Consider the following 23,384-nt stretch of genomic DNA (forward strand, 5'->3'; position numbering starts at 1 on the left):
AAATTACCTTGTTGCAGTGCCAGAAGCACTCCTGGGCATGATTCAATTCACTCCTATAGACAGATTTAGCTTCGGAGTAAGCTTTGAGTTTGTGCCTCCACGCCACAAACCATGTTTATGGGCCTCCTAAAGGATGTCAAACCCAGGAAGACTCCAGAAGAGCCACTTAAATGTTGAGCATGTAACACTGTATTGGGAGCGAGGTCTTTCCCAACCTTAATGATTCTATGAGTAGGCATGATGATAATGAGTTGATTGTTGGGCTTGATGGTCTTGGAGGTCTTTTCCAACCTTAATGATTCGATGATTCTCTTCTATGAAGTATTGGAATAGGTTATCCCAAGAGGTGGTGGATGTCCCTGAGAACACCCAAAGTCAGGCTGGACGGGGCTCTGAGCACCTGATGGAGCTGTGGGTGTCCCTATTAATTCCCAGGGGGTTGGACAAGATGACCTTTAAAGGGGCCTTCCAACTCAAACGATTCTGTGATTCTACAGTTCTACAAAGTGCTGTCAGATGTGCAAGACAAACTAAGACAGCGAATAGCACTTGGATATTTTTTTGGTTATTTCTGACTCGTAGTAAATAGATACTTTCAAAAATAGCAGTTGAGAAAATTGTCACGGGGATCTGCAGTTTTTCCTGTGTTCCTGCTGCCCCATTAGGAGGGAACAGCCATAGCGTAGAACCATTTATGCAGAGCACTCGCTCCATTCATGTCTTCCTTGAATTGCATTCCTCTGTACTTAATCACATCTTGGACTGCACAGCCAGGAACAGGCAGGAGTTTGTTCAGTTTAATGTTTTCCAAGCTGAGAAAGACACGTATGCCAAGTCTGAACTTTTCGCCGCTACCATTTCTAACAAAGCTCTGCACAAAAGCATTGTGGCTGCACTTGCTTTTGACTTCGGGGAAAAAATATGCTTATTCATCCTAATGCACTTCAGGAACAGCTGAAGGGTTTTCTATTTTCTAGACAGATCCTCTGTCGAGAGGCTGCCCAGCATGCGCATTTTCAGTTTTGCTCCACTCGAGGTTTCCGTTTGTTTGCTTACTTGCTTTTTGAGAATCACGGAATCGTTTTGAGTTGGAAGGGACCTTCAGAGGTCGTCAAGTCCAGCTGCAATGAGCAGGGACATCCACAGCCTGGTCACGGTGATCAGAAATATGCATTATTTGCAAAAAGAGGATTAGAAGTGGAACAGCCTTGCGCACAGAGCAGTTCCTTTGGGTGTACCGTAGGCAGACAAGGAGAGCCAGGGGGGCTCCAGGAGCCCCAGGAACTTCTTCCTGCATTCGGGGCACTGCTCCCTCCTTCCTAGGGCTTTATATTTTGCTAAGCAAGCAAAAGGAGAGGCCCTACTGCCTTACTGGGCTGATACAGTTGGATAAAGCAGAGCCTCAGATGAAGGGTTCAGCTGCACAATGAGCTGACTTTGACAGCAAAGCCAGCTTGAGACATTCCTTTTCCCGTGCCAATATTCCCTGCTCCAGCAGTTATGTTCTTGCAGTTTCTGAGGGGCCGTGCTCCAAATCAGAGCACTGACATCGTTCTAATTAAAGACAGCATTCCTGGAAAAAAAAAGATGAAACGGGAAATTCTTGTACCTACACCTTCGTTGGCCTCATGTCAGATCTTCAAGAAGTACAGATCTGGGCTGAAAGAGACTGGGAGAGGCTCTGCAGCAGATCAGAGGTTGCAGAAATGATGCGCAGTGTCCCCACAGAGTCAGCGATGATTTGGAAGAGCGCGTTCAGTGCTTAGGCTCGTTCTGCAGGAGTGTTTCATAGGTCATCATGAAGCATCTCGTATGCAGAGTGGTTTTTTTCAGAGGTAGATATTCTCCCTCTAATGAGTGTTTCCATCCTGTGCTGCTTGTTCACGAGAATTCATTGCGGTGCAGCAGTAGGATTTTTCATTTCGCATGCATGTCTCCACCAAAGCATTTGTTGCCACAATTTGGGGTGGATATTCATGAGCTTCTCAAGGTTGTGTTTTTGTTGTGGAGCTATCATTGAGATGACTGCAGAGATACGCTGCGAGGATTTGCATTTGTTTGGCAAGATTGAGTTTCACGCGCTGCTTGTTTTGTCCGTAGGAAATGTGATGCTGATGATGGGTTTGGCAAGACTGAAAGTCGGAAGACAGAATTCAGGAATAATTTATCTTTCCATAGTTTATTCAAGCATAGATTGCAACTGGTTAAATGATATCTGTGTACAGTCCGGGATGTGAAATGCCTCTGTGCTCCCCAGCTGAATTTCACAGCTATGCTGATGGTTCTACAACAAATCTTGATTGATGTTATAGTCAAAGACTTGATCTAGTTTGTAGATAAGCTTATTTATCTACAAACTGCTTAAGTTTGTAGAGATGCAGACAGTGCCTGCATACCTCCTCAATGTGTGCAAAACAACGTCCAGTACCACGTGTTGTAGGTATGCCTGTCTGTAGAATTCTGACCTTAACCAAAAGGAGAGCTAGACCAGATGGCCTTTAAGAGTCCCTTCCAACTCAAGTGATTCCATGAAAATACACAGCTATACTTCTTGTCTTTCTGGATCAACACGAGTGTGCCCATTTCAGAGACAGGGAAAACTGATCCTTTTTTAGACACTCAAGGCTACCCAACAAGCTGTTGATGAAATTCAAATGAGAAGGGTTGCTTGCATCTTGGCTGTCACCTGCATGGGGAATTGGTTCTTGTATGCCATCATGAAAAGTATGGGAGAAGCCCGTAGAGCAGCTGCACAGGCTGTAGCTCGGTGCTTAAGAACTGCACCTTGCAGGAGTTATGTCCACAGAGCTGAACTCTGGACACTTAGTGGAGGGGAAGGTGTATGGTGGTGTTAATCTCCTGTAATTCAATTGCAGAGAAATTAATATTAAATATGTTTCTGTGCGTGCATTTGCAATGCTTTCCCTCCTATCATTATGCAAGCATAGGAGGGTAATCAAAGCCACATGAAGGACATCTGGATCCAGCGCTGGTTTATGTGGCACCTGGCCCTTATTAATAGTAATGAGGAAATAGCAGTTTGGGATTTCTTGACCTCACATGAAATTCATTTCGCTGGGCAAAGGTTGCGAGCAGATGGCAGCAATTGGGGCTCATTTCATCATCTGTTACACAGACTTTATGGCTTCGTTTTGCCCCTTTCCTTTGTAAGGAGCTACCTCCTCTCTTTTTCTACCTCCTCTCTTTTTAAAAGTTGTCTTTTTTCAAAGAGAGTCCCGAAACATCTTGTTAAAGCATGTTATGTGCAGCACGAGCGTTTAGGTACGGGCTGATACAACAAAATAATCCCTCTGAGCATAAATCACTCTTTTGCTCACTGTGTTGTAAACTTCCATCTTTTTGAAGTCGGTAGTTTCTTCTGGGTGATTGGCACCTCTCCAATTTGTTCTCTATTTCCCCAGCCCACAAATACACTTTTGCACTCTGTCTTTGTGCAAATTAAAGGGAGATGAGGAGGCACAGCCGCATCATCGTCCGCATAAAGCACCATCTCAAACCAGCATTGGGGTCACCGAAGTCTCATTTAGTGATGAACCCCAATGAGTTGTGTGCAAGTGGGCAGCTTTTGAAGAACACAGAGCGTCCAGAGTAAGGGTTTTTGTCTTCAGTGCTCGGCATCTGCCTCCCTGTTGTCACCTTTATTGGGTGACCCTTATTTTCCTTTATATTTTTTAGTAGTTGGAGCTGATTCAAAGCACGCTAGAAGATAAACCTCGAAATTACAGGTGTAGTGCTGTTTAGTATTAGGGAAACACTATGAATTCAAGACCTAGGAAATGATGAGGTTTGATATTTGCTTGCTCAGATGTGATGTTGGCCATTAGAGTGATGGCTTCTGTGCTGCGACAACACGTATTTACAACACCCCTATCAAAAAAATCACAGTGCATCGATATAGTCAATGTACACCATGCTGCAGAAATGAAACACCAGGCCTGGAATCTATTTGTCCAAAGTGCTTGATCAAAATAGCCTTACCTTGGAGCCTGATGGTAGGAAATATCCATTCCAGCCACACACTTTGCCTTTCACAATGCATTCAAAATGAAACCTCTTGGAGGTTTTATTTATCAAAGCAAAATGAAAGTGGTTCTAACTACTGACGTTGTGTAACTCATACTGGTTCTGGGGATAAATGCTTGTTTTGTATTTGTGATTTACGCACTGCTGCAAATACCTCTTCAATTCTGCAAGCCCAAAGTAGATGTATTCAAACCCACAGTAAATCTAAGTAGCAGAGAAAGAGAAAATCTCAGTATTTTGACTGATCAGCATAAGATGGTGCTCCAGAACACTGACAGTTCAATTCTGTGTTTCTGACAGCGTTAATGAGTTTATCAAATTAAATTAACTGCAAAACTCCAGATTCACATGGTGTTGGTTGGTTGGGTTGCGCCAGTGCTACTGGTGCACATACAAACAGCACTGGGGAGCAGTGCTCTCCTGGTGACTTGAGGGCATGGAGTTCTGTGATCCAGTCATTTCTCTTAAAGATTTCTGTATTTTTTCGCCCACTACTGATCAGCCTCAGGGCTCTGTATGACCTCTTTAAGCTGGATGTCAGGGGTCGGGTTCAGTGTGGCCCAAATTACAAATATCACAGGATCCCTGTGATACTTGGACTTCCAGAAATGACCCAGTCCAACCCCCTGCTAAAGCAGTTTCCCTACAGTAGGTTGTATCCCTGCACGCATTCCTTCTTCTCAGTGTGAAAGACCTGAACCTTCGATTTCCATATCTGTGATACCGTAGACAATCCATGACCCAATGGAAGACTCTTCGTTGTCAGTGTCCGATCCCAAGACTTACTGCCATCGTCAGGAGTGGCAGAAGACCACACATCCCCAGTGGTGTAAGGAGGTTCCTTCAGCAGAGGAGTGGCCTCTGGCAAAAGGTGAAGAATCACAGAATCACAAAATTGCAGGGGTTGGAAGGAACCTCAAGAGATCATCAAGTCCAACTCCCTGCTAAGGCAGGTACCCTACAGTAGGTCGCACAGGTAGGCATCCAGGCAAGTCTTTAATATGTTCATAGAAGGAGACTACACAACCTCTCTGGGCAGCCTGTTCCAGTGCTCTGTCACCCTTACAGTAAAGGAATCAAAAGGAGCTCTGAGCACCACCATGTCCAACCTCCCTACCTGGGAAGCTATTGCCATAGTGCTTGATAGGCTTACAGTACAATTACTGTACTTGTGATAAGAAATCAGGCCTGACTGTCCAGGAGGCTTTGACTTCAGCATCCTCCAAGGTGGGCTTGATGAGGGCAGCATGACCATTGGACTAGATGGTCTAAGAGGTATTTTCCAACCTTAATGATTCTGTGATTCTATAAATGTCCTTTCTAGCTCTGTACTATTTCATTTTTTGCTAGGGCCCTTGGTCATCACCACTGCAACCACTGGACTAAAATCTGGCCTTGACTTCTCTGGACCACATGTAGACCATCATCTACAAGGCACCCACCAAGGGCACTCTTGCCTGCAAATAATGTCATTACTCACGTGGGTGAGGTTATTTGTTTGCAAAGTGCTTGCAGAATCCTTGGACTATCACCAGCCTTGTAGACGACTCATCTGCATTCATTATTGCTTTTTTTAAGAGCCAAGCATGTTAAAAAAAGATGACAAATCTTTGAGTATTTTGTAGGTAGCACACTTCAGAGAAGTAGTGAAAGTTGCTAAGTTACCCGTTGCTACTTAACTCTGAAAATTTATAAAAGCGTGGCTTTGGAGAGTGTGGAGATGAGTAGTGAAGGGCACCTCAAAACTTTCATTTTCTGCAAAAGCACAGATAGATTTATCCAGAGAAACTCAGCTCTCATCATAGCACAGCACTGTTTCTCAGACCCGATATAACTATTTGTTCCTATTCCTGAAATGGGTTTTGAAAGTGCACCTTGTTCACTTTCTGCAGGAATTTGTATTCATAATATTCCATCAACAGCCTTGTGACCAGACTGTGTGCGACGTGCCATTCCCCAGACATCCACAGAATTGTTCTGCTTTTCATTTGTGTGGGTCTGAGGGATGGACAGGCTGGTGCTCCAGATGTGGCCTCCCCATGGAAGAGCAGAATGGAGGAGATCCTCCCTCACCCCACTGTCCATGCTCCCTGCAATGCGCCCCAAGGCTTGTTGGCCTTCTTGGCCATTAGAGGCATGTTGCTGCCTCATGGTCTACTGTTGGTCAACTGTTGATCAACCAGAACACCATTGGCTTTCCTGGCCACAAAGGCAAACTGCTGCCTTATGGTCAACCATTCGTCAACCATTGGTCAACTGTAGATAAACCAGAACATCCAGGTTCAGCTGGTGGAGCTGGTGCTTTGTGTTTGCCTGCAGGCTGTGCTCCTAAGGTCACCTCCTGTTTGAAGCCCTTTCTGGAACCTCTGATCCCTTGCTGCAGCTGTCCATTCCTGAGAGCACCAGAAGAGCAAGTGAGTCCTTGCTCACCATTGGTGCCCTCTGGAAGTCCCCAGCTCCTGGTGTCAGTGACTGCACTGCCATCACGCAGTGGCTTCACCACTGCTATGGTAAAAAGTTTCGTGCAACACCCCAAAAAGGTGAGATTTGAGCTGAGATTCAACTCAGAACAGCACGCCAGAGGGCTCACATTTAGTCATTGCATGTCTCAACTTTTCAAGCGCAAGTAGGCAGCAACCTTCCTCGTTCAGCTGCTGGAACATCTCTGCAGTTTGTCAGCCCTGCTGGTTCCAGGCTGAATGCCGATCCTTCTCGTGAATAATGCATTATTTTTCCACATTCCAGGCTGCTCTTTGCTTTTGCACTGCAGGCTGCATACTGCACTGGCTCAGATGTGCTCCCTGCCTCTGTCCCAGAGCCAGCACTGGAATTTATATGGGACAGCCCACGGTCTGTGTTTCTGAGCTAACCTGTGCCTGTTGCAACACCTTGCATGGCACAGCACTGGGTTCTGGCAGCAGGTCAGACTGGCAGCACCTGCGTTGGCTGCTGTCACCAACACAGCTTCCTGAGCACGGTCGCTGGTATCCTTGAGGACCGCATAAAATACTTGGAGAGCATTCCAGGAAATTGTGGAAGCCGTGAAGAATTTAAGTATTTTCCCGAGTTTTCTGTCCTCGCTCACATTTGGTCTTCATTGGCTTCCCCCCTTTTTTTTGCCAATGAATTCAAACCTCGAGCCACGTTTTTATGGAGCTGGAGAAGCCCTGAGCGCTCGGTTGCTTTCACACTTCTCTCCAACACAACGGTCACACGTTTAAACAACAGATGAGCGACCTTGTAAATCCACCCGGGGTTTTCTCCTTTTTCAGAGTGTCATTAATTAATGATTAATTCTCACATCCAGTGAGTAACTGTTTCCATCACCACCCTGACATCACTCTCCCCTTGGGACTGCTCTATTCCTTTCTTTCTCCGTGTGCATCAGCCCAATCTCCGGGGTTCAGTTTGGATCCAGGATTGCTCTTCTCTTCCCTCACCTGGTTGCCACCGTGGATTTGGCATCAGAAGTGGTCAGATAAAGTACGACACTAACACAAATTGAGGTATTTGTTGAGTCTGCAGGATTTCTGGCTTGAGAATGGCCAGGTTGGGGTTGGAGAGGTGATCCAGGCGTTCCAGGAGACACCAAAGATCACACTGGACAGGACTCTGTGCACCTGATGGAGCTGTGGGTGTCCCTGTTCAGTGCAGGGAGTTGAGCAAGATGGCCTTTAAAGGTCCCTTCCAACTCAAACCATTCTGTGATTCTGTGATTCTAACCAGCTCTGGTTAGATTCCCACAAACTTTATTGAATAACACAAGTGTTTCAAGCACAGAGAAATCAGATTTTTCAGTAATTGCACAATGCTACAAGAAACAGTTTTCTCTGTTAATGGATTTCAGTCATTTATCTATTCCTTGAAGCAGATGCTTTTTCCTCAGAGCAGCCTCTTTTAAAAGACTGAAACGTTTGAATTGCTGAGGAATGCTGCTGTTCCCTACGACTGCTGTTTACGCACTCCAAGTTTGTGTTGTCTGAATGTAGAAAATGATTTTTGTTTTAAGAATAAAAAATCTTCAAGACTTGTAAATTCACCTCTCGGTGAATGCTTTTATGTTTGGGAAACATTTGCATAGCAAAAGGTTCTCAACCATTAGGAAATGTTGCACATAGGAATTTCATGGTGCTAATACATTGATGTTTGACACCTGCTTCTGAGCATGAGCTCATAGCCTATTTCCTACATGACATTTGGTAGTTTGTTTAGCCAGAAATGTCTCTAAAGTTGGACTTGGTGATCTTTTCCAATCTTGATTCTATGGTTCTGTGATAAAACACAATGGTAAGAAGGGTCCGTTGGTGTCCATCGTGGTTTATCCCCACGGTACATCATACACCGTGAAAAACACGTTGTCTCCATTCCAGGATGAATGTACACACCTTCAGTTTCCAGCTGGCTCTGATTTTCCCTTTCCTGACTAGATTAAACACCTCTGCTGTTCTGTATTTTCATCTGGAGAATACACGTGCCCAAAGTGAGCTCTTAATTACCTTTAGGATGCTCTGGGAAGGGGGAGGCATCCCAGACTGCTGCCATCAGTGATCTTTACAACTCTTGCAGTAACGCCTCTGTTTGGCTTTCCTCTTCACAGCACCTTCTCCTTCTCACTCTTTGTCGCTCACTGTAGCATCCAGAATTATTTTGCTCAAGTGTTTCACTACCATCACCACTGACACCCACTTATTGACTCCTAGGCTAACTGCTCTTAACTACTCAGTCATTCTGCTCTTCCTGTTTAATACTATCGAGGAAAATGCTAATACATCACTTGGAGCTTCCCTCTCATTTCAGCATTTATTAAAATGGATATCAGCAGACCTAAAACCTTGTCAAGCATCTCTGTGGGGACTCTTGGGTTCAAGTCATCCAACCTGCTGCCTTTAAGGTGAGTATCTTCAGAAAGCAATGTGCTGAATAGCAAAAATGCTGTACAGAATCCACTTATAAAACCTGCTCTCAGAACAGGCACCAATCTTCTCAGCATCAACCATTTTGTCTTGGTGCACCACGATGAAGTGTGGTTTGTTTTGTAGAAGAGAATTGTCATTTCTAACCCATCTAGGCACAAACAGTGTTCCTTATGGAACCTTGGCAGACCCAAAGAGTCATAGAATCGTAGAATGGTTTGGGTTAGAAGAGACCTTTAAGATCATCTAGTTCCAATTCAAATCTAACAAAACCACACAACTTCACTTCTCTGCTTGGCAAGCAGTTGCTTAAAGAACATCTCATTCTGAGCCCTCATTTGCTGTGATACTTGATTGGGTTAGCACTCTTTATATCAGTTATCTCACTGATCCTTTGTAGTCAGATCCTGGAATTCTGTATTCTGTAGGAAAAATGCTTAAGGAGAGGCACTGCTACCCACACACATCTTTTCCTCTTCACTTTTCCTAAGTGGAAAAGAGTTGGATTTAAGATTTCAAGCACATAACATAGAACCATCGAATCATTAAGACCGCAAAAGGCGTCCAAGATCACCAAGTCCAACCATCAACCCATTCCCACCATGACCCGTCACAGACTCATTCAGGTTGAACAAGACCTCCAAGATTACAGAGTCCAACCATCAAAATTTCTGCAATCAAAGCGCTGATGCAACCAGTTTTTATTGTTAACCATCATTTATTTTTCTTTGCTTCTTCTTTGGGCACCTACTTTGGGATATACCCAAAGAATTTCTGGTGTCTTTCAGTCTAGGTTTTCACAACGCCGTTGTGCTTAGTTGGTCTCTGTGCTCCTTATGAGTGCATAAGGATATTCTCAGGATATTCTGTGATTAGATAGCAATAATATTTTCTCTTTTTCAGAGTTAGAAAACATAACGTGTGTCCCTCTTTTCTCCTTTATGCCACAAATTCCTCCTTCTGATAGGGGAGGAAGCACCATTGCGATTTATGGCAAGTGTGGACCTGGTACCCAGCTCCAGTTCCCATTCCCAGGGCTTCTCCATGCCACTGCTGTTCTGAGCCATTCCTGATCTGCAGTGTTCTGATCTTCCTCTGTATTAATGATTCATCCTAACCTTTATGTCATCAGGAAGTTTCATTAGAGCGTGGTTATTTTTGTGCGCGTAATTAGAATATTAAATAGACAAATCCTTGAGGATTCATCTATTGCATATCACTTGCATCCTCCAGCCTGCAGATCATCTTTCAGCAGAACCCTTTCTCTTCTCTCTCTTTCATGGCAACAGATAACCACAAATCATGGCTCTGCCTTGCTGGCTGACCTGTGCTGACAACTGTTACAGAGAGCAAAACCAAACACTGTGTTTATCTCCTGTAACCTGTTATTGTGCAATGCCTCGGGCAGATTCCTTGATCCGGAGTATCACGTAACGACTCTGTGCTCTGAGCTGGGAGATTCTGGGTGTCTGTCTCATGGTCACAAATGGACTGGCCATTTTTTCAGCATCTCACGTGCTCGCTTCCCGTATTTTTGTTGTTTTTTGGCAGTGGTTATCCCATCAGGCTGACCAACATGACGTTATTCTTTGGATGCATTAAGCTGGTGCTTCAAGATGTGTATCTTGTTGGAAGTTGCAGGCTTTGGAAGCTTTTTCCCTGCTCGTGCAGGATTACAAAGGTACTTCTTTGTTGTCAACGTCTGTCAAGTATTTAGGCAGAACTGTGGTTTGTGTACAACTTTCTTGTAAGACACATGCCCTTGCCTGCTTAGAAGCTCATGTGCAAACTTGTTTATATGCTGTATTTTTAGCTTCATATTCTTGCTACCAAGAATTTAATCAGTGACTTTAAAAGCTGGATGTATTCAGAGCCCCATTAGTTCTGGTACTTATCCCCTAAGCTCCTTAATTGGGTGGCATCCATTATCGTAGCCCATATTTCCTGGCCAACAGCTACCAGCACTTCTCTTAAGCCATAGGCTGCCTATGTGGAGGGAGAAACGGGTCCCCACAAGCAAAATGTCAGGGGATGAGTTTTGTGTTTTAACATGCTTTCTCAGAGTCACAGAACCGTTTGAGTTGGAGGGGACCTTTAAAGGTCACCCAGTCCGACTCCCCTGCAGTGAACAGGGACACCTACAATGTGTCAGTTGTTACAGCCTCTAGATTTGTTTCCTGACACACAGCATAGAATCATCGAATCATTAAGATTGGAAAAGACCTCTTAGATCATCGAGTCCCTCTTCGTTGCAGGGGAGTTGGACTAGATGACCTTTAAAGGTCCCCTCCAACTCAAACTATTCTATGATTCTGTGGTCCTGGAGGCACCGTGCCACCACATCACCTTCCTGCTGCTCATCAAGGTGAGCCCACAGCAACCTGCCATGCTGAGGACTGGGTCCATGCACATCCTGGAAGTTTTCTAAGAGCAGGCGACTTCTCCCCTGTGTCCAACCTGCAGTGATCAGCACAGCTCTCAGGGCTCTGCTGCCATGGTGTAATTGTGCTGGAAGTCAAGCAGAGCTGCAGACCACCTTCTGATCATGCTCATCTCAGGTGAGCATTCCTGGGCATTTTTATGGCTGGGAAATTGGGTCTGGGGCCCTTTGTGTATGCTTGAGTAACGTCTGTCTCCATGGAAGTGTTTGACAAACGTGCCAATGTGGCACCAAGGGGTCAGTGGGCATGGGAGAGTTGGATTGGCGGTTAGACTAGATGATTGTAGGGGTCTTTTCCAACCTGAATGATTCTATGATTCTATTTAGGGACATGGTCAGTGGGCATGGTGGATTGATGGTTGGTCTTGATGCTCTTGGCTTTTCCTTAAAAGAGGTCTTCTCCAACTTCAACAATTGTACGATTCTGTGAGGAACAGGCAATGCTGGCAGCCCCCACTTGCTCCAAGCTCTCTGAGTGCCCCCAGAACAGAGCCAGGACCTCTTGTCTGGCACAGCCCAGGGCTGGGGCTGTGGGGTGAGACCCCAGAGGGCTTCTGTGGGAGGAGGGCACCGGAGCAGAGCTGAGGTGGAAATCTTTCTATCCGTGTTGGGTTGCAGATGAGTTAACGGGGTGAGAGTGCCAGCTGAGATGGCTGAAAACACGGCACGGATAATTTTGAAAGATAACACTTGCTTTTAGGCTTTGTAATGCAAGTCCGCCAGGGGATTGTATGGGAACTGAAACTGTAAGAGCCCTGGGAACACTGCAAGGAGAGAGCGAGCCAGGCAGGAGTGGGGAAGCACTCGAGGCCGGTGAAGGGAACAATCTGGTACATATTGAGTGCAGGGACTGAATCCCCGCGTGAGGCCCTGCTGGAAGGGGGGACGGCACATGCCCCACGACTGTGGAAATGGTGGATGAAAGCAAAAATGTCAGGCTTTGAAAGAAGCGAGGAGAAAGAAGGCATTCTGTGTGGTAACCAAGATTTTATTGTTTCCTGATCCCTGCTCTCTATCCCACAGCTGGGGGGATCGGGAGGAATGAAAACAAACAGCGTTCCGTGAATGGAGGAGCTCAGACGGTGCTCTGGGACTGGAGAAAATGAGGGTTTTCCTACTGACCCGTGGAAAAAAACAAATGGAGTTTCCTCTTCCTCCTCCCCCCTTCCTTCTATTGTGATACAGCAAGGATCATCCTTGCTGCTCTTCACCTCCCAGAGCCCTTGGTAGCGTTGTCCTCATGGTTGAACTCGTTGGTAGCATTGGACTTGACCCTGAGGGACTTTTCCATCCAATGGTGCTGCAGTTCCATGGGATGCAGTGCTCTCGTTGCCACAGTCAGCACCAAACACTCACCCCCCTGGCAGCGGGGAAGCTGCATACAGCAGTTGCCCTGAAGCAGCGGGTTATCTGTGCGTTACAATTAACGCTGAAAAGGCAAATTGGAAAAAGAGCTGAGTAATGCAATCAGGTTGCCAGAACAGCAGTGGAAATAGCGCTGAGGCTGGGAGATCTACCAGCTTGGCAGCAGGGCGCGATGAATCCTGCCCTGTGCTGCAGCATTTGCATTCCACCGTTGTTAATTAACACGGGGTATAATGCTTCACTGCCGGCTCCGCGCTCCGCGAGGCGTTGCTGTGTCTGTGTGCATCTGATCTAATTCCACGGGCAGTGGTTGCACATGGCTGCAACGCGGGGGTCCGGCGCAGTGCTGGCTGGGGGCTGTGCTGGAGGGTTTGCAGTGCGTTCCCCCTCCCCGTGAGCCCTCTGTAGATATGTGTCTGTATTCCTATATATATATTTCTGCATGTTTTATGGCTGGCTGCGCTAACGAGCTTTGTAGTGTGCCTCTACGTGAGTGTCAATTTTACTGTAATGCATAAAATGGAGGCAGGAAGTGTGTGCCAGCAGATCGCCTGGGCTAATGTGCCACAGAGGACGGTGGAATTTAATTTCCCTACAGCAATGAGGTTAACAAAACGTATTGGTGGGGTGTCTGAGCTTCGCAACATTATTTTCGGTATTTTAGTCTCTAAAAGAATATTTGCAGAAAAAAGGGGTGAATTATCTTTGGTGTAGGTTTTGATCAGGATGGTTTCACCTGTAGCACTAAAGGAGTTTTTTTTTCTCCACTTCTGGTTAGCATCAACAGTTTTTCGAGTAGCAGCAAGAAAGCAAACCACAAATGGCAAAACCAGGCAGTCCCCGCTCGCATCACTTGGTTTCTCCCCACGGGGAGTGTCATTAATGACCATCTGGACGAGGGGATTGATTGCATCCTCAGTAAGTTTGCAGGTGACACAAAGTTGGGAGGACGTGCTGATCTGTTCGAAGTTAGGAAGGTTCTACAGGGAGATCTGGATAGGCTGCATCGATGTGCTGAGCCAACAAGTCCAAGAATTTCTTCTCATAAAGAGCAGTGCTGCGGTGGCACAGCTGCCCAGGGAGGTGGTGGGTTCACCATCCCTAGGGGTGTTCAGTCAATGTGGAGATGTGGCACTGAGGGACATGGGGACGTGGTGGGATGTCTTGGGGTTGGGCTTGGGGATCTTAGTGGTCTCCTCCAACCTGACTGATTCTTTGAATCTGTGATTCTACAAAAGCAGGTGAAGACAAGGCCCTGTGCCAAATTAGCTTGATGGGATTCTTGTTTTCATCACAGGTTAAAACAATTCAGGTACATCTGTGTTAGAAAAAAGCATTGCTGCTGTAGTTCTCCTCTGCAGTGCTGCAGGTAAATCTGGAACAAATCCTTTCTGTAGCATCGAAGCAGCGCGGAGCTGGTGAGCCTCATCCAACAGCAGCTACAGCTTTGGTTGTGGAAGTTTTCTCCAAGGTCACTCGTCAAGCTTTTCCTGTTAGAATAGAGAGACGTGTAAATTGAAATTCCTCTATAGTTCATTATTTCTGCCCTGAATTAATTACTGTTCAGTCTTCCTGCAAGGGACTTGGATTTGCTCATGGCATCAAACAGGAGAAGATTGCAAGGGCTTCAGGGAGCGTGTTGAGAATTCGAAATTATCCTGAAAAATTGCAGGAATTTTTGGAGAAGGAAAAAAAGTGAAGGAATTGTGTTTTTACTTGAGAGCAGAGGGGACTGAGGGCAGGTTTTGGAAATCTTTGAGTGCACAGGCAATCAACCCAAAGAGAAAGGAAGCACTGCTGTCCTCGTCCCGAGGAGCGGAGGTTTCAGTGCTGAAAATTTCATTTAGGAATTTCATTTAGGCCTTAGGAAAATGTGAATGAAGAGGTTTGTGAGAGCATGTTGGATAAACATCTGTCAGGAGGGGATTTTTGAGAGCCGGTCCAGCTGTAGAGTGAATGGAGAGTGGGCTGTCTCCTAACAGCTGTGTTTTTTGTGATTCTGTTCATGTCAGGCCTGTGTCAGCAAGTAGCCCCCTATTTCAGCACCTTACCTTTGTAATTAGCAGCTTTCGTTAGTTCTAACCTGGACAGAAGTGCCTGACATCACACATTGCTTATTGATGCAGGAGTGGGGAAGGCTGAGCCCAGGCCACCACCAGCCCCACAGGAGCTTGTTAACAAGTTCAGAATTATGGGGGGTTCCTGGCCAAGGAAGCATCGATCAAGTGCCCTTTGGATGGATAATTTCTGTTATCTTTTTACTGAGCCTTGTCTGTAAAACCTATCATCTTCTCAAGGACAGAAGTCAAACCGTGGAACCAGAGCCATGAAGCTCATCGAGATCTCTGTGGTTATCAAGCCATCATGGTGACCACCCCCATACAAAGAACCACAGAATCACTCAGATTGGAAAAGATGTCTGAGATCATAAGTCCACCCCCAGCCCATCCCACCATGCCCCCTGTTCACCACATCTCCACTTTCCCTAAACTTAGGTGGCAGGGCCTGTTTGCAGCACATCAGTTGTCTGGCAGCCACTCACAGGATAAAAACTTTAAAAAAAACACAAAGAATGACTTTTATGAGTGAGCTTGATTCTTCTGTCAAGGATTACTCACTAACCTGCCTGTGATAGCCCATAATATTCACTTTAATAAAATATTTGCACTCTTCAGCGCTCATAAATTTCCCCAATATTTCAGGGCGTTTCTAAACAAAATTAACCCCGGCGCAGGGAGCGTCTCAGCTCATTGCTTTCAGGCTTTCCGACACTACTTATTGCATTGGCTCAGCCCCAAAATGAGCAAAGGAATGCAAGGGCACTGCAGCGTTTGGATTGTATATGTGTGAAATTCTAAACACAGATGATGTAGGCTAGGAGGGTGACCTGTACATCCGTGGAGAGTGCAACTTGATTTCCAACTTGACAGCTTTTTGTTGAAATGAAGGGGATGGATGGGGCCTGCAGGCTACAAGCAGTGGAAATCCGGGGCAGGGCAAGCCGTGAGGCTGTGGTGGATGTCACTCAGCGTGAGCCTTGGGAATTATCCTGAGATCAGCCTCAAGAGCTGCCTTGTATTTCTTAAATAAGGGCAGAAAAGAAGATGGTATCATAGAATCGCAGAATAGTTGGGTTGGAAGGGACTTAAAGATCATAGAGCCATGGAATGGTTGGGTTGGAAGGGACTTAAAGATCATAGAGCCGTGGAATGGTTGGGTTGGAAGGGACTTAAAGATCGTAGAGCCATGGAATGGTTGGGTTGGAAGGGACTTAAAGATCATAGAGCCGTAGAATGGTTGGGTTGGAAGGGACTTAAAGATCATAGAGCTGTGGAATGGTTGGGTTGGAAGGGACTTAAAGATCATAGAGCCGTAGAATGGTTGGGTTGGAAGGGACTTAAAGATCATAGAGCTGTGGAATGGTTGGGTTGGAAGGGACTTAAAGATCATAGAGCTGTGGAATGGTTGGGTTGGAAGGGACTTAAAGATCATAGAGCTGTGGAATGGTTGGGTTGGAAAGGACTTAAAGATCATAGAGCCGTGGAATGGTTGGGTTGGAAAGGACTTAAAGATCATAGAGCCGTGGAATGGTTGGGTTGGAAAGGACTTAAAGATCATAGAGCTGTGGAATGGTTGGGTTGGAAGGGACCTTACCGCTCCCCCAGCCCCACCCCTGCTGTGGGCTGGGTGCTCCTCAGCAGCTCAGGCTGCTCAGGGCTCATCCACCGCCTCAGGCACCTCCAGGGATGGGGCACCCACAGCTCTGGGCAGTGCCAGGGCCTCATCTCCCTCTGCGTAAAGAATTTCCCTATAACATCTATCCTAAAATTCCTCTCTTTTATAGAAAATGCAAGTTACAAAGCGAACATGCATGATATGCAGATGAAAAGCCTGTTCCCATTTCCCTTTCTAATGAAGATTCCTGCTTTTGCTCGGATGCCGTTTGACATTGTCTGATTTCCTTAATTTCCTACAGCGAAGATACTGAACAAAAAACGAGTGTTGTAGGCCACGCATTTACGTTCTTTTCATTTCTGATCCATTTCTGCAGCGTTTTCTGGAGTTAGCTATTTGGGGCATGATGAGTTGTTTACTTGTCTAAATCGCTTCTCTAAGGAAATGTTAGCTTTTTATAGGTACACGAGATCTCTTTTATTTTAATCTATTCACGGGGATATGTTAGACGATAAAGCACATTAAAGTCAACGTAAATTCCCTGCAAAGCGAATGTTCTCAGTTTCTCGGTAGGATCACAGAATCATACAAACAAACGTGGGTCCTTCTGGGGTCATCCACCCCTCCCCTGGAAGCAGAGGCGCTGATGGATATGGCGGTTTGGAGCAGACACCTCCAGAGGCCCTTTTCCATTCAGTGAGAGATGTTACCGTCCCTTCTTCCCACACCTCTTGTTCTGATGCAAAGCCTAGAGCTGTTTTTATCATGAGATTTTTAGGGTTTTTCAGGTTCAACCTCAGAGCTGCCGCATGCAAGTCTTGATAAACTGGGGCCAGTACATACGAGTCATCTCCCAGACATTTCAGGAGCTGGGTCAGGGCTTTCCATGGCTGTTTTTATCAATGGAAATCCATCTTCTGCATCCCGGGTACAGAAGTGTTTCAGGATGCTTAACGTTGCACTCTTCTTCCCGTAACCCAACAGCATCAGAGAGGAACTTAAAAGCCCGCTCACGGTCCTTCTGCAACGAACCCCAGAGCTTCCTGTGCACACATTGCTGCGCGCCCTGCGTTGGGTTCACTTCCACAACCTCAGAGCAGCCTCAGCTCAGTATTTACGACCTGCCCTGTTCCTTCCTTCAGCCTTTGGAGGAGGAGGAAGGCTGTAGGAGTGATTTATTGCTTTCCCATTCCGCCTCGGGAACAGCTCCTGAGCTCATCCATTATCTGTCCGTGCCTCCTCCATCCCCGTCCCCTGCCCACGCGTCCGCCCACCGCTTCCTCCTATGGGGCCCAGCCCGGCACCTGCGGTTCACATTACGACCGCCCATGCTGGGGGGACTCCTCAGCTCTTCCCTTCCGCTTCCGCAGTGTGTCTGCGTGCACCAGATGTCTTTCTTGCTTTCTCAGTCAATAATCTGCTTTCTAGGACACCGAGCTGTACGGTCCCATCGCTGCTTTCTGGTTTTCCCAAATCATGCTCGTGGTTAGCAAACAACAGCAGCGTACAGACAGCTCACATGTTCTCCTTTCTCTTTGCTGTATGGTTATGCATCACAAATGTTGCCTAAAGGTCATGCACCGTTTTTCCACACACGTAATTCTTCCACGGGAGTGGAAACACCCAAGCATGCATGAGACTACATTTGCTGTATAAAGTACAAAAAGAGTGAGATCGATATGTAGAATACTTTTATTTTGTCTGGAATTAGAGAATTTCAGGTTGGACATTAGGAAACATTTCTTCTCATAAAGAGCATGATGCAGTGGCACAGCTGCCCAGGGAGGTGGTGGGGTCACCAAACCTGGAGGTGCTCCAGAACCGTGGGGATGTGGCACTGAGGGACGTGGGCATGGTGCGGTGGGTTGGGGTTGGACTTGGGGACCTTAGAGGTCTTCTCCACCCGCAGTGATTCCACAGTTCAGTGATTCACTGCCCCACGAAGGCGATTTGCTCCCCAGAGCTTTCAGATCCTCTTTTGGCCAACAGGTGCTGCAGGTCACATCAACAGGAGCTCCTGCACAGCAGGAAGCACGGTGCTGCCCCCAAGCTGCTCTCCATGCCACGTTGGCTGCACGCCGTCACCAGCTTTTCTCAAAATCACTCAGATTTCCAGGAACTGCATCACTGTGAGAGTGAGGGACGTTCCCAGCCCCTCTGCTCCACTTGTTGCCCTATGCAAATTGGCACAGCCCATCTGCGTGCCCAGCGATTGAGAAAAACAATTTCAGTTCCTTGGGCGCTTATTCTAAGAACGCGGATTTGGTTGACGTGTCTCAAAGGCACGTGTCAGTAGAATACAGGTGTCACCAGGGCTGGAGGCTGGACTGGGGCTGGAGCATGGAGCTTGGGGCGTTGCTCAAGGCTCTGTGCAGCCTGAGCTAGTGGGGAGCAAGCAGCCCATGGCTGGGAGTGGGGCTGGGGGGATGTGAGGCCCTCTCCAACCCGACCATTCTATGGTTCTATGATCTTTAAAGTCCCTTCCAACCCAACAATTCTCTCATTCTATGATTGCAGTCCCAGTGAGCGCACATCTGGGGAGTGCCACGGGCCAGATGTGGAGATGCATGGAGCTGGCCCTGCAGCTGGCGGGCAGCTTGGGCAGAGGCACAGCTTTATCCGCCCGATGGAGCTGATGATGTTTCCTGTGTATTTGTTTCATTTGCAAACCATTTTATCTTTGCAAGACCATTGCTCTCCTGCAGCAGCCATCTCCCCTGCCAGCACCATGAGAATATTTTGCTCGCTTCTTTCACTCCATGTGTTATCAGTGCAGTTTCAAACCAACAGTTTTGCACGCTGCCGGGTTTTTGTGCCCGGAGCGCTGGGCACAGTGCAGCGGTGTTGCAGGGTTGCCCTGGTAACTGGTGCACGTCAAAGGGAGCAAGGGATGCACGGGTCGGAGGAAGGGAAGCAAACAGAATGGCACAAACAGAATGAGTTTGGTCAGGGGTTGTGCAGCTTTCATGTGATTTTTTTTTATGGGTAGTTTTCCCCTCATCCGTGGTAGCACAGCTTGAATATAAATACAGGTTAAGGTCGTCAATCATGGCTAGCAAAGCATGGCAGAGCTGGTCGTGAACTGAGCAAGAAGGTGTAGAGTGTGCTGAGATAGAAATTGCTGCAGAGAATGCCTGGGTTGTAGGATTGCAGAGCACTGGGGTGATGAGGGCAGCTCTGGATAGTTAAAGAGCAACCAGAAAAAGTTGTCTTCTTTCCTTTTTTTTTTTTAATGCCTTTTTTTTAGCAACAAGTATTAATAAATCTCCTGCATGGCACTTGTGGGTTTGCTCAGCCCCTCATCGTGCATTTGCTGTTTGCTTCCTGGATGCTGCAAAGCTAAGCTTTTGGTTTCCTAACCTCACGTCCAGCAGCGGTTAGCTCTGTGCAGAGCAGGTTGCAGAGCATGGTTGCAATGCTTTACGACATTCTTTGTAGACGCTGACCCAAAACAAGTGTAAGATGTGCACGCTGTGTCTCCGTGCAGGCGCAAGCAGCGGGCTCGGCGCACTCGTCCCCCACCCACGGAGCCGGCCGCCCGCTGCCCATGCCCGTCAGATCCACCTCTGCTGGCTCCACACCAACACACGGCCCCCAGGACATCGGGGACATGCAAGAAGCTTTCACACAAGGTGAGCATCTCGTGGAGCAGGGAACGGGGCAGCCTGGCGCCCTTTGCTATGCTCCAGACCAAAGGAACTGCGGCATGTTGTTATTCTTTCCATTTTAAAGGGTTCTCCCATCCTAGAACGTTATCCGATAATTGTAGAGTCCTAGAATGGAGTTCTTTGGGTTGGAAGGCACTTTAAAATCCACCCAACCCAGCCGTTGCCATGAGGACACATCCATTGACCAGGTGCCCAAAGCCCCATCCAGCCTGGCCTCGGGCACTGGCAGGGATGAGGCATCCACAGATCCACTGTGCCAGGGCCTCACTGCCTTCTAGGTAAAGAATTTCCCCCTAACACCTGGCTTCAGTCTTTCCTCCTCCAGTTTGAAGCCATCCCTCCTTGTCCTGTCATTATCAGACTAATGCCAACAGGGAAGGAAAGAAGGGAGGATCATAGCAAAGAAGCAGAACACATACTTTGGATAAATAATACTGGACTTGGAGGTCCTTTCCAACCTAGCTGACTCTCTGGTTATGGGGCTGAATGTTTTCTTGATCCCTTTCTCCAGTTCTTGCCTGGGATCACAGCTCCTTGTTACTTCCTTCACACCTTCTCTAGATGTTACACCACTTGTGTTTGAAAAAAAATACCAGTTTTTGGCCTAAGCTCAATGGTGCCAATCTGTATGGGCACAACCTGATCTGGGCAACCTCGTGGAGCTGTAGGGGTCCCTGTTCATGAGATGACTTTTAGAGGTTCCTTCCAACTCAAACGATTCTGTGATGCTATGATTGGATTCTGTGATTTTATAATTCTATGACTGAGCTGCAGATGTCCCTGCTCATTGCAGGGGATTTGGGCTGGGTGGTCTTCCAACTCAAAGTCCCTTCCATCTCAAACAATTCTGTGATTCAACAAGAAGTAGGAGGTTATTGGGTAGTTTCAACTGCATTTCCCCATGTACACCTCATCCCCCCATCCTTTGGTAAAACCAAAATGGTTGGATCAAGTGGGTTAGCTGTCCTCTTCTGAATAATTCAGCTTAGAGTGCTTTGAGGAGCACCAGGGCAGCATTTGACATAGATATTTATACTCCCCAGCTTCTGTAGGTAGTGTGAGTTCATATAGAGCAGCTATTAGTTTAAAAAAATAAACTTCTGCAGTCATGCATTGCAAACGTCACTGGGGGCTCAAGAAGTGCTTCAGGATTTGAAGACAGCCAGATGAAACAGAAACCTTGTGCACTCAGTCCAGACCTCTGCCTCTTCCTCGCAGAGGAAAGAGGGAGAAAAATGGAGGTTCCACCCTCAGGATGTTGGGAAAAGGCAAGTAAAAGCATTACTTGGGTCTGATGCCAAGAAGACTGGCAAAGAAGAGGTTTTCTACCTTTAGGGAGCCATCACACTGCAGTGAATGAGGGAGTTAGTTCTTCAGTCCTGCCTTCTCCAAGCTCCCTCTACATCTCCCAGAGGCCAAGCTATTCAGTTCCATAAAAGATGACAACTTGTATCTCATGCTTTCGTTATCTGGAGGTGGAATTTTCTCATTCATGAGCATATTTCTTGCTGAGTAGGGGAGGTGGTGAATATTAATGTCAGATATTCTGTCAGACAGATGTTCTCCTGTTCATGGTGGTCTTAGTGATCTTAGTGATCTTTTCCAACCTTAATGGATGTTGAATCCCCGGCATGCTGAAGTGAGGACTGCAAGCCTTCAGCCCTCAGTGCTTGGTGAAAGGAAAAGGCTCTGTTGGTTGTTCTCCAAAATTTCAGCTGGTGAGTAGGTCATATGGTGGAAGAAGTCCAGTATGGAAGTGCAAAGTGTCTAGAGCTCATAGAATCACAAAGTCATTAAGACTGGAAAAGACCACTAAAATCATCAAGTCCAACCATCAACCCATCACTACTCATCTTGGAGAAGGAGATGCCTTTTTCTGACCCCACCAGCAGAAATGAGCTTGGAGAAGCTGTGGGTGCCCCATCCCTGGAGCTGCCAAGGCCCTGGGCAGCCTGATGTGCTCGGTGGCAACCAGCCCACTGCAGGGAGTGGGAACTGGATGGGCTGAAAGAGCCCTTCCAAGCCAACCATTCTATGGTTCTCTGATCTTTAAGGTCCCTTCCAACCCAACCATTCTATGATTCTCTGATCTCTCTAAGCGCTTCCAGAGACGAAGCCTCGTTCCAGGAGGCGCGGTGCCAAACACCAGCGGCACGGCTCCATCTGCTGCTGTGGGTGGCCCTGGCGCCTCCTCTTCATCCCCCCAACGAGTCAAGAGCCTCATCCCACTCCTTCAACAGCTGCCCGTCCTTCCCCTGCAGATCAGCTTTCTATTCTCCAGGCTGCACGCAGCGGTGCTGTGAGTCCCACCAGGCACTGGGAAAATCTGCTGTATCTGGTTCATCATTTTCCCCTTTGGTTTTTTAATGAGGAAAGCACAAAGAGGCAAAATGATCTCCTTTCTGCAGCTACGAGTAATGAACACAAGATTGTTGTAGTACAGTAACTGCCCTACTTGATTCTTTTTATTTTACAGTAGTGCTTTGGCATCAAAATGTGCTTTCTATCCATCTGCATTTGGAGACACAGAAGAAGCGATGTTCCCTGTGCACAGTGTGCAGGCTTCAACTCCTGGCTCTGGGACAAGCTCATGGAATGAACCGTGGCTCATTCCTGCTTCAGAGGAGCACAGTCTTCACTAGGTCCTGTCAATATTGCCCAAAGAGAAAAACATTCTTTTTATCTGGGTTTTTAACACCTTAGTATCTCTATGCAATGCATGGCAGGTATTGTATAGGGCTGTTGTAGTGCTAAGGGCTTGGGTAGCACCTACATCCCAATAGTATGGTGGTGGTGGTTGTGGCTCACAGGAGCAAATTATCCATAGGCAATGCTTTCAGAACAAAACCTCCTGAAAGGTTCCATTTATTTTACTTTTTTAATATATTTTTTTACCAAAGCATTTAAATTATCTCTGTGAGCTCTTGCATATCTTATAAAATGAGAGAAAAGAGAAAAAGTGGGTGAAGGTCTCATTCCTGCTCACTTTCTCATTGCTATACCCAGGACTGCCAACATCATCACTCCCACCCCACGTCAGAGGGGAGATCAGCAGGAAATGTTTGCAGAACCAAGTCTTACGGTCCCTAATGGGATACATTTCCTTCAGCGGTCCCCTCTTGGTCTTCCACTTTGCCACTGGGAGAAAACAGCATTAGAATAAAGCCCAACAGCTGGTAAACCTTTTGCAAGAGAACATGGTCAGCAGGCTCTGTAATAAGTTTCCGGGAATGATCTTTCCGGGAAGGCAATCTGCACAATTAGTGCTATTTCATATCA

The 23,384-nt window shown here is 46.8% G+C and overlaps 1 protein-coding gene across 7 annotated transcripts in view; it reads left to right on the forward strand.

Annotated features, from left to right (window-relative positions):
• DTNB (dystrobrevin beta) overlaps positions 1–23,384 on the forward strand; it is a 139,880-nt gene that overhangs the window by 109,047 nt on the left and 7,449 nt on the right. For all 7 annotated transcript variants that reach the window (XM_048937374.1, XM_048937373.1, XM_048937375.1 and 4 more), the window contains one exon: positions 19,925–20,069. In XM_048937374.1, the coding sequence (XP_048793331.1) occupies positions 19,925–20,069 (145 nt within the window). The remainder of the gene's footprint in view (positions 1–19,924; positions 20,070–23,384) is intronic.

The sequence above is a fragment of the Lagopus muta genome, chromosome 2 (assembly GCF_023343835.1).
Source record: "Lagopus muta isolate bLagMut1 chromosome 2, bLagMut1 primary, whole genome shotgun sequence".
NCBI classification, from domain to species: Eukaryota; Metazoa; Chordata; class Aves; order Galliformes; family Phasianidae; genus Lagopus; species Lagopus muta.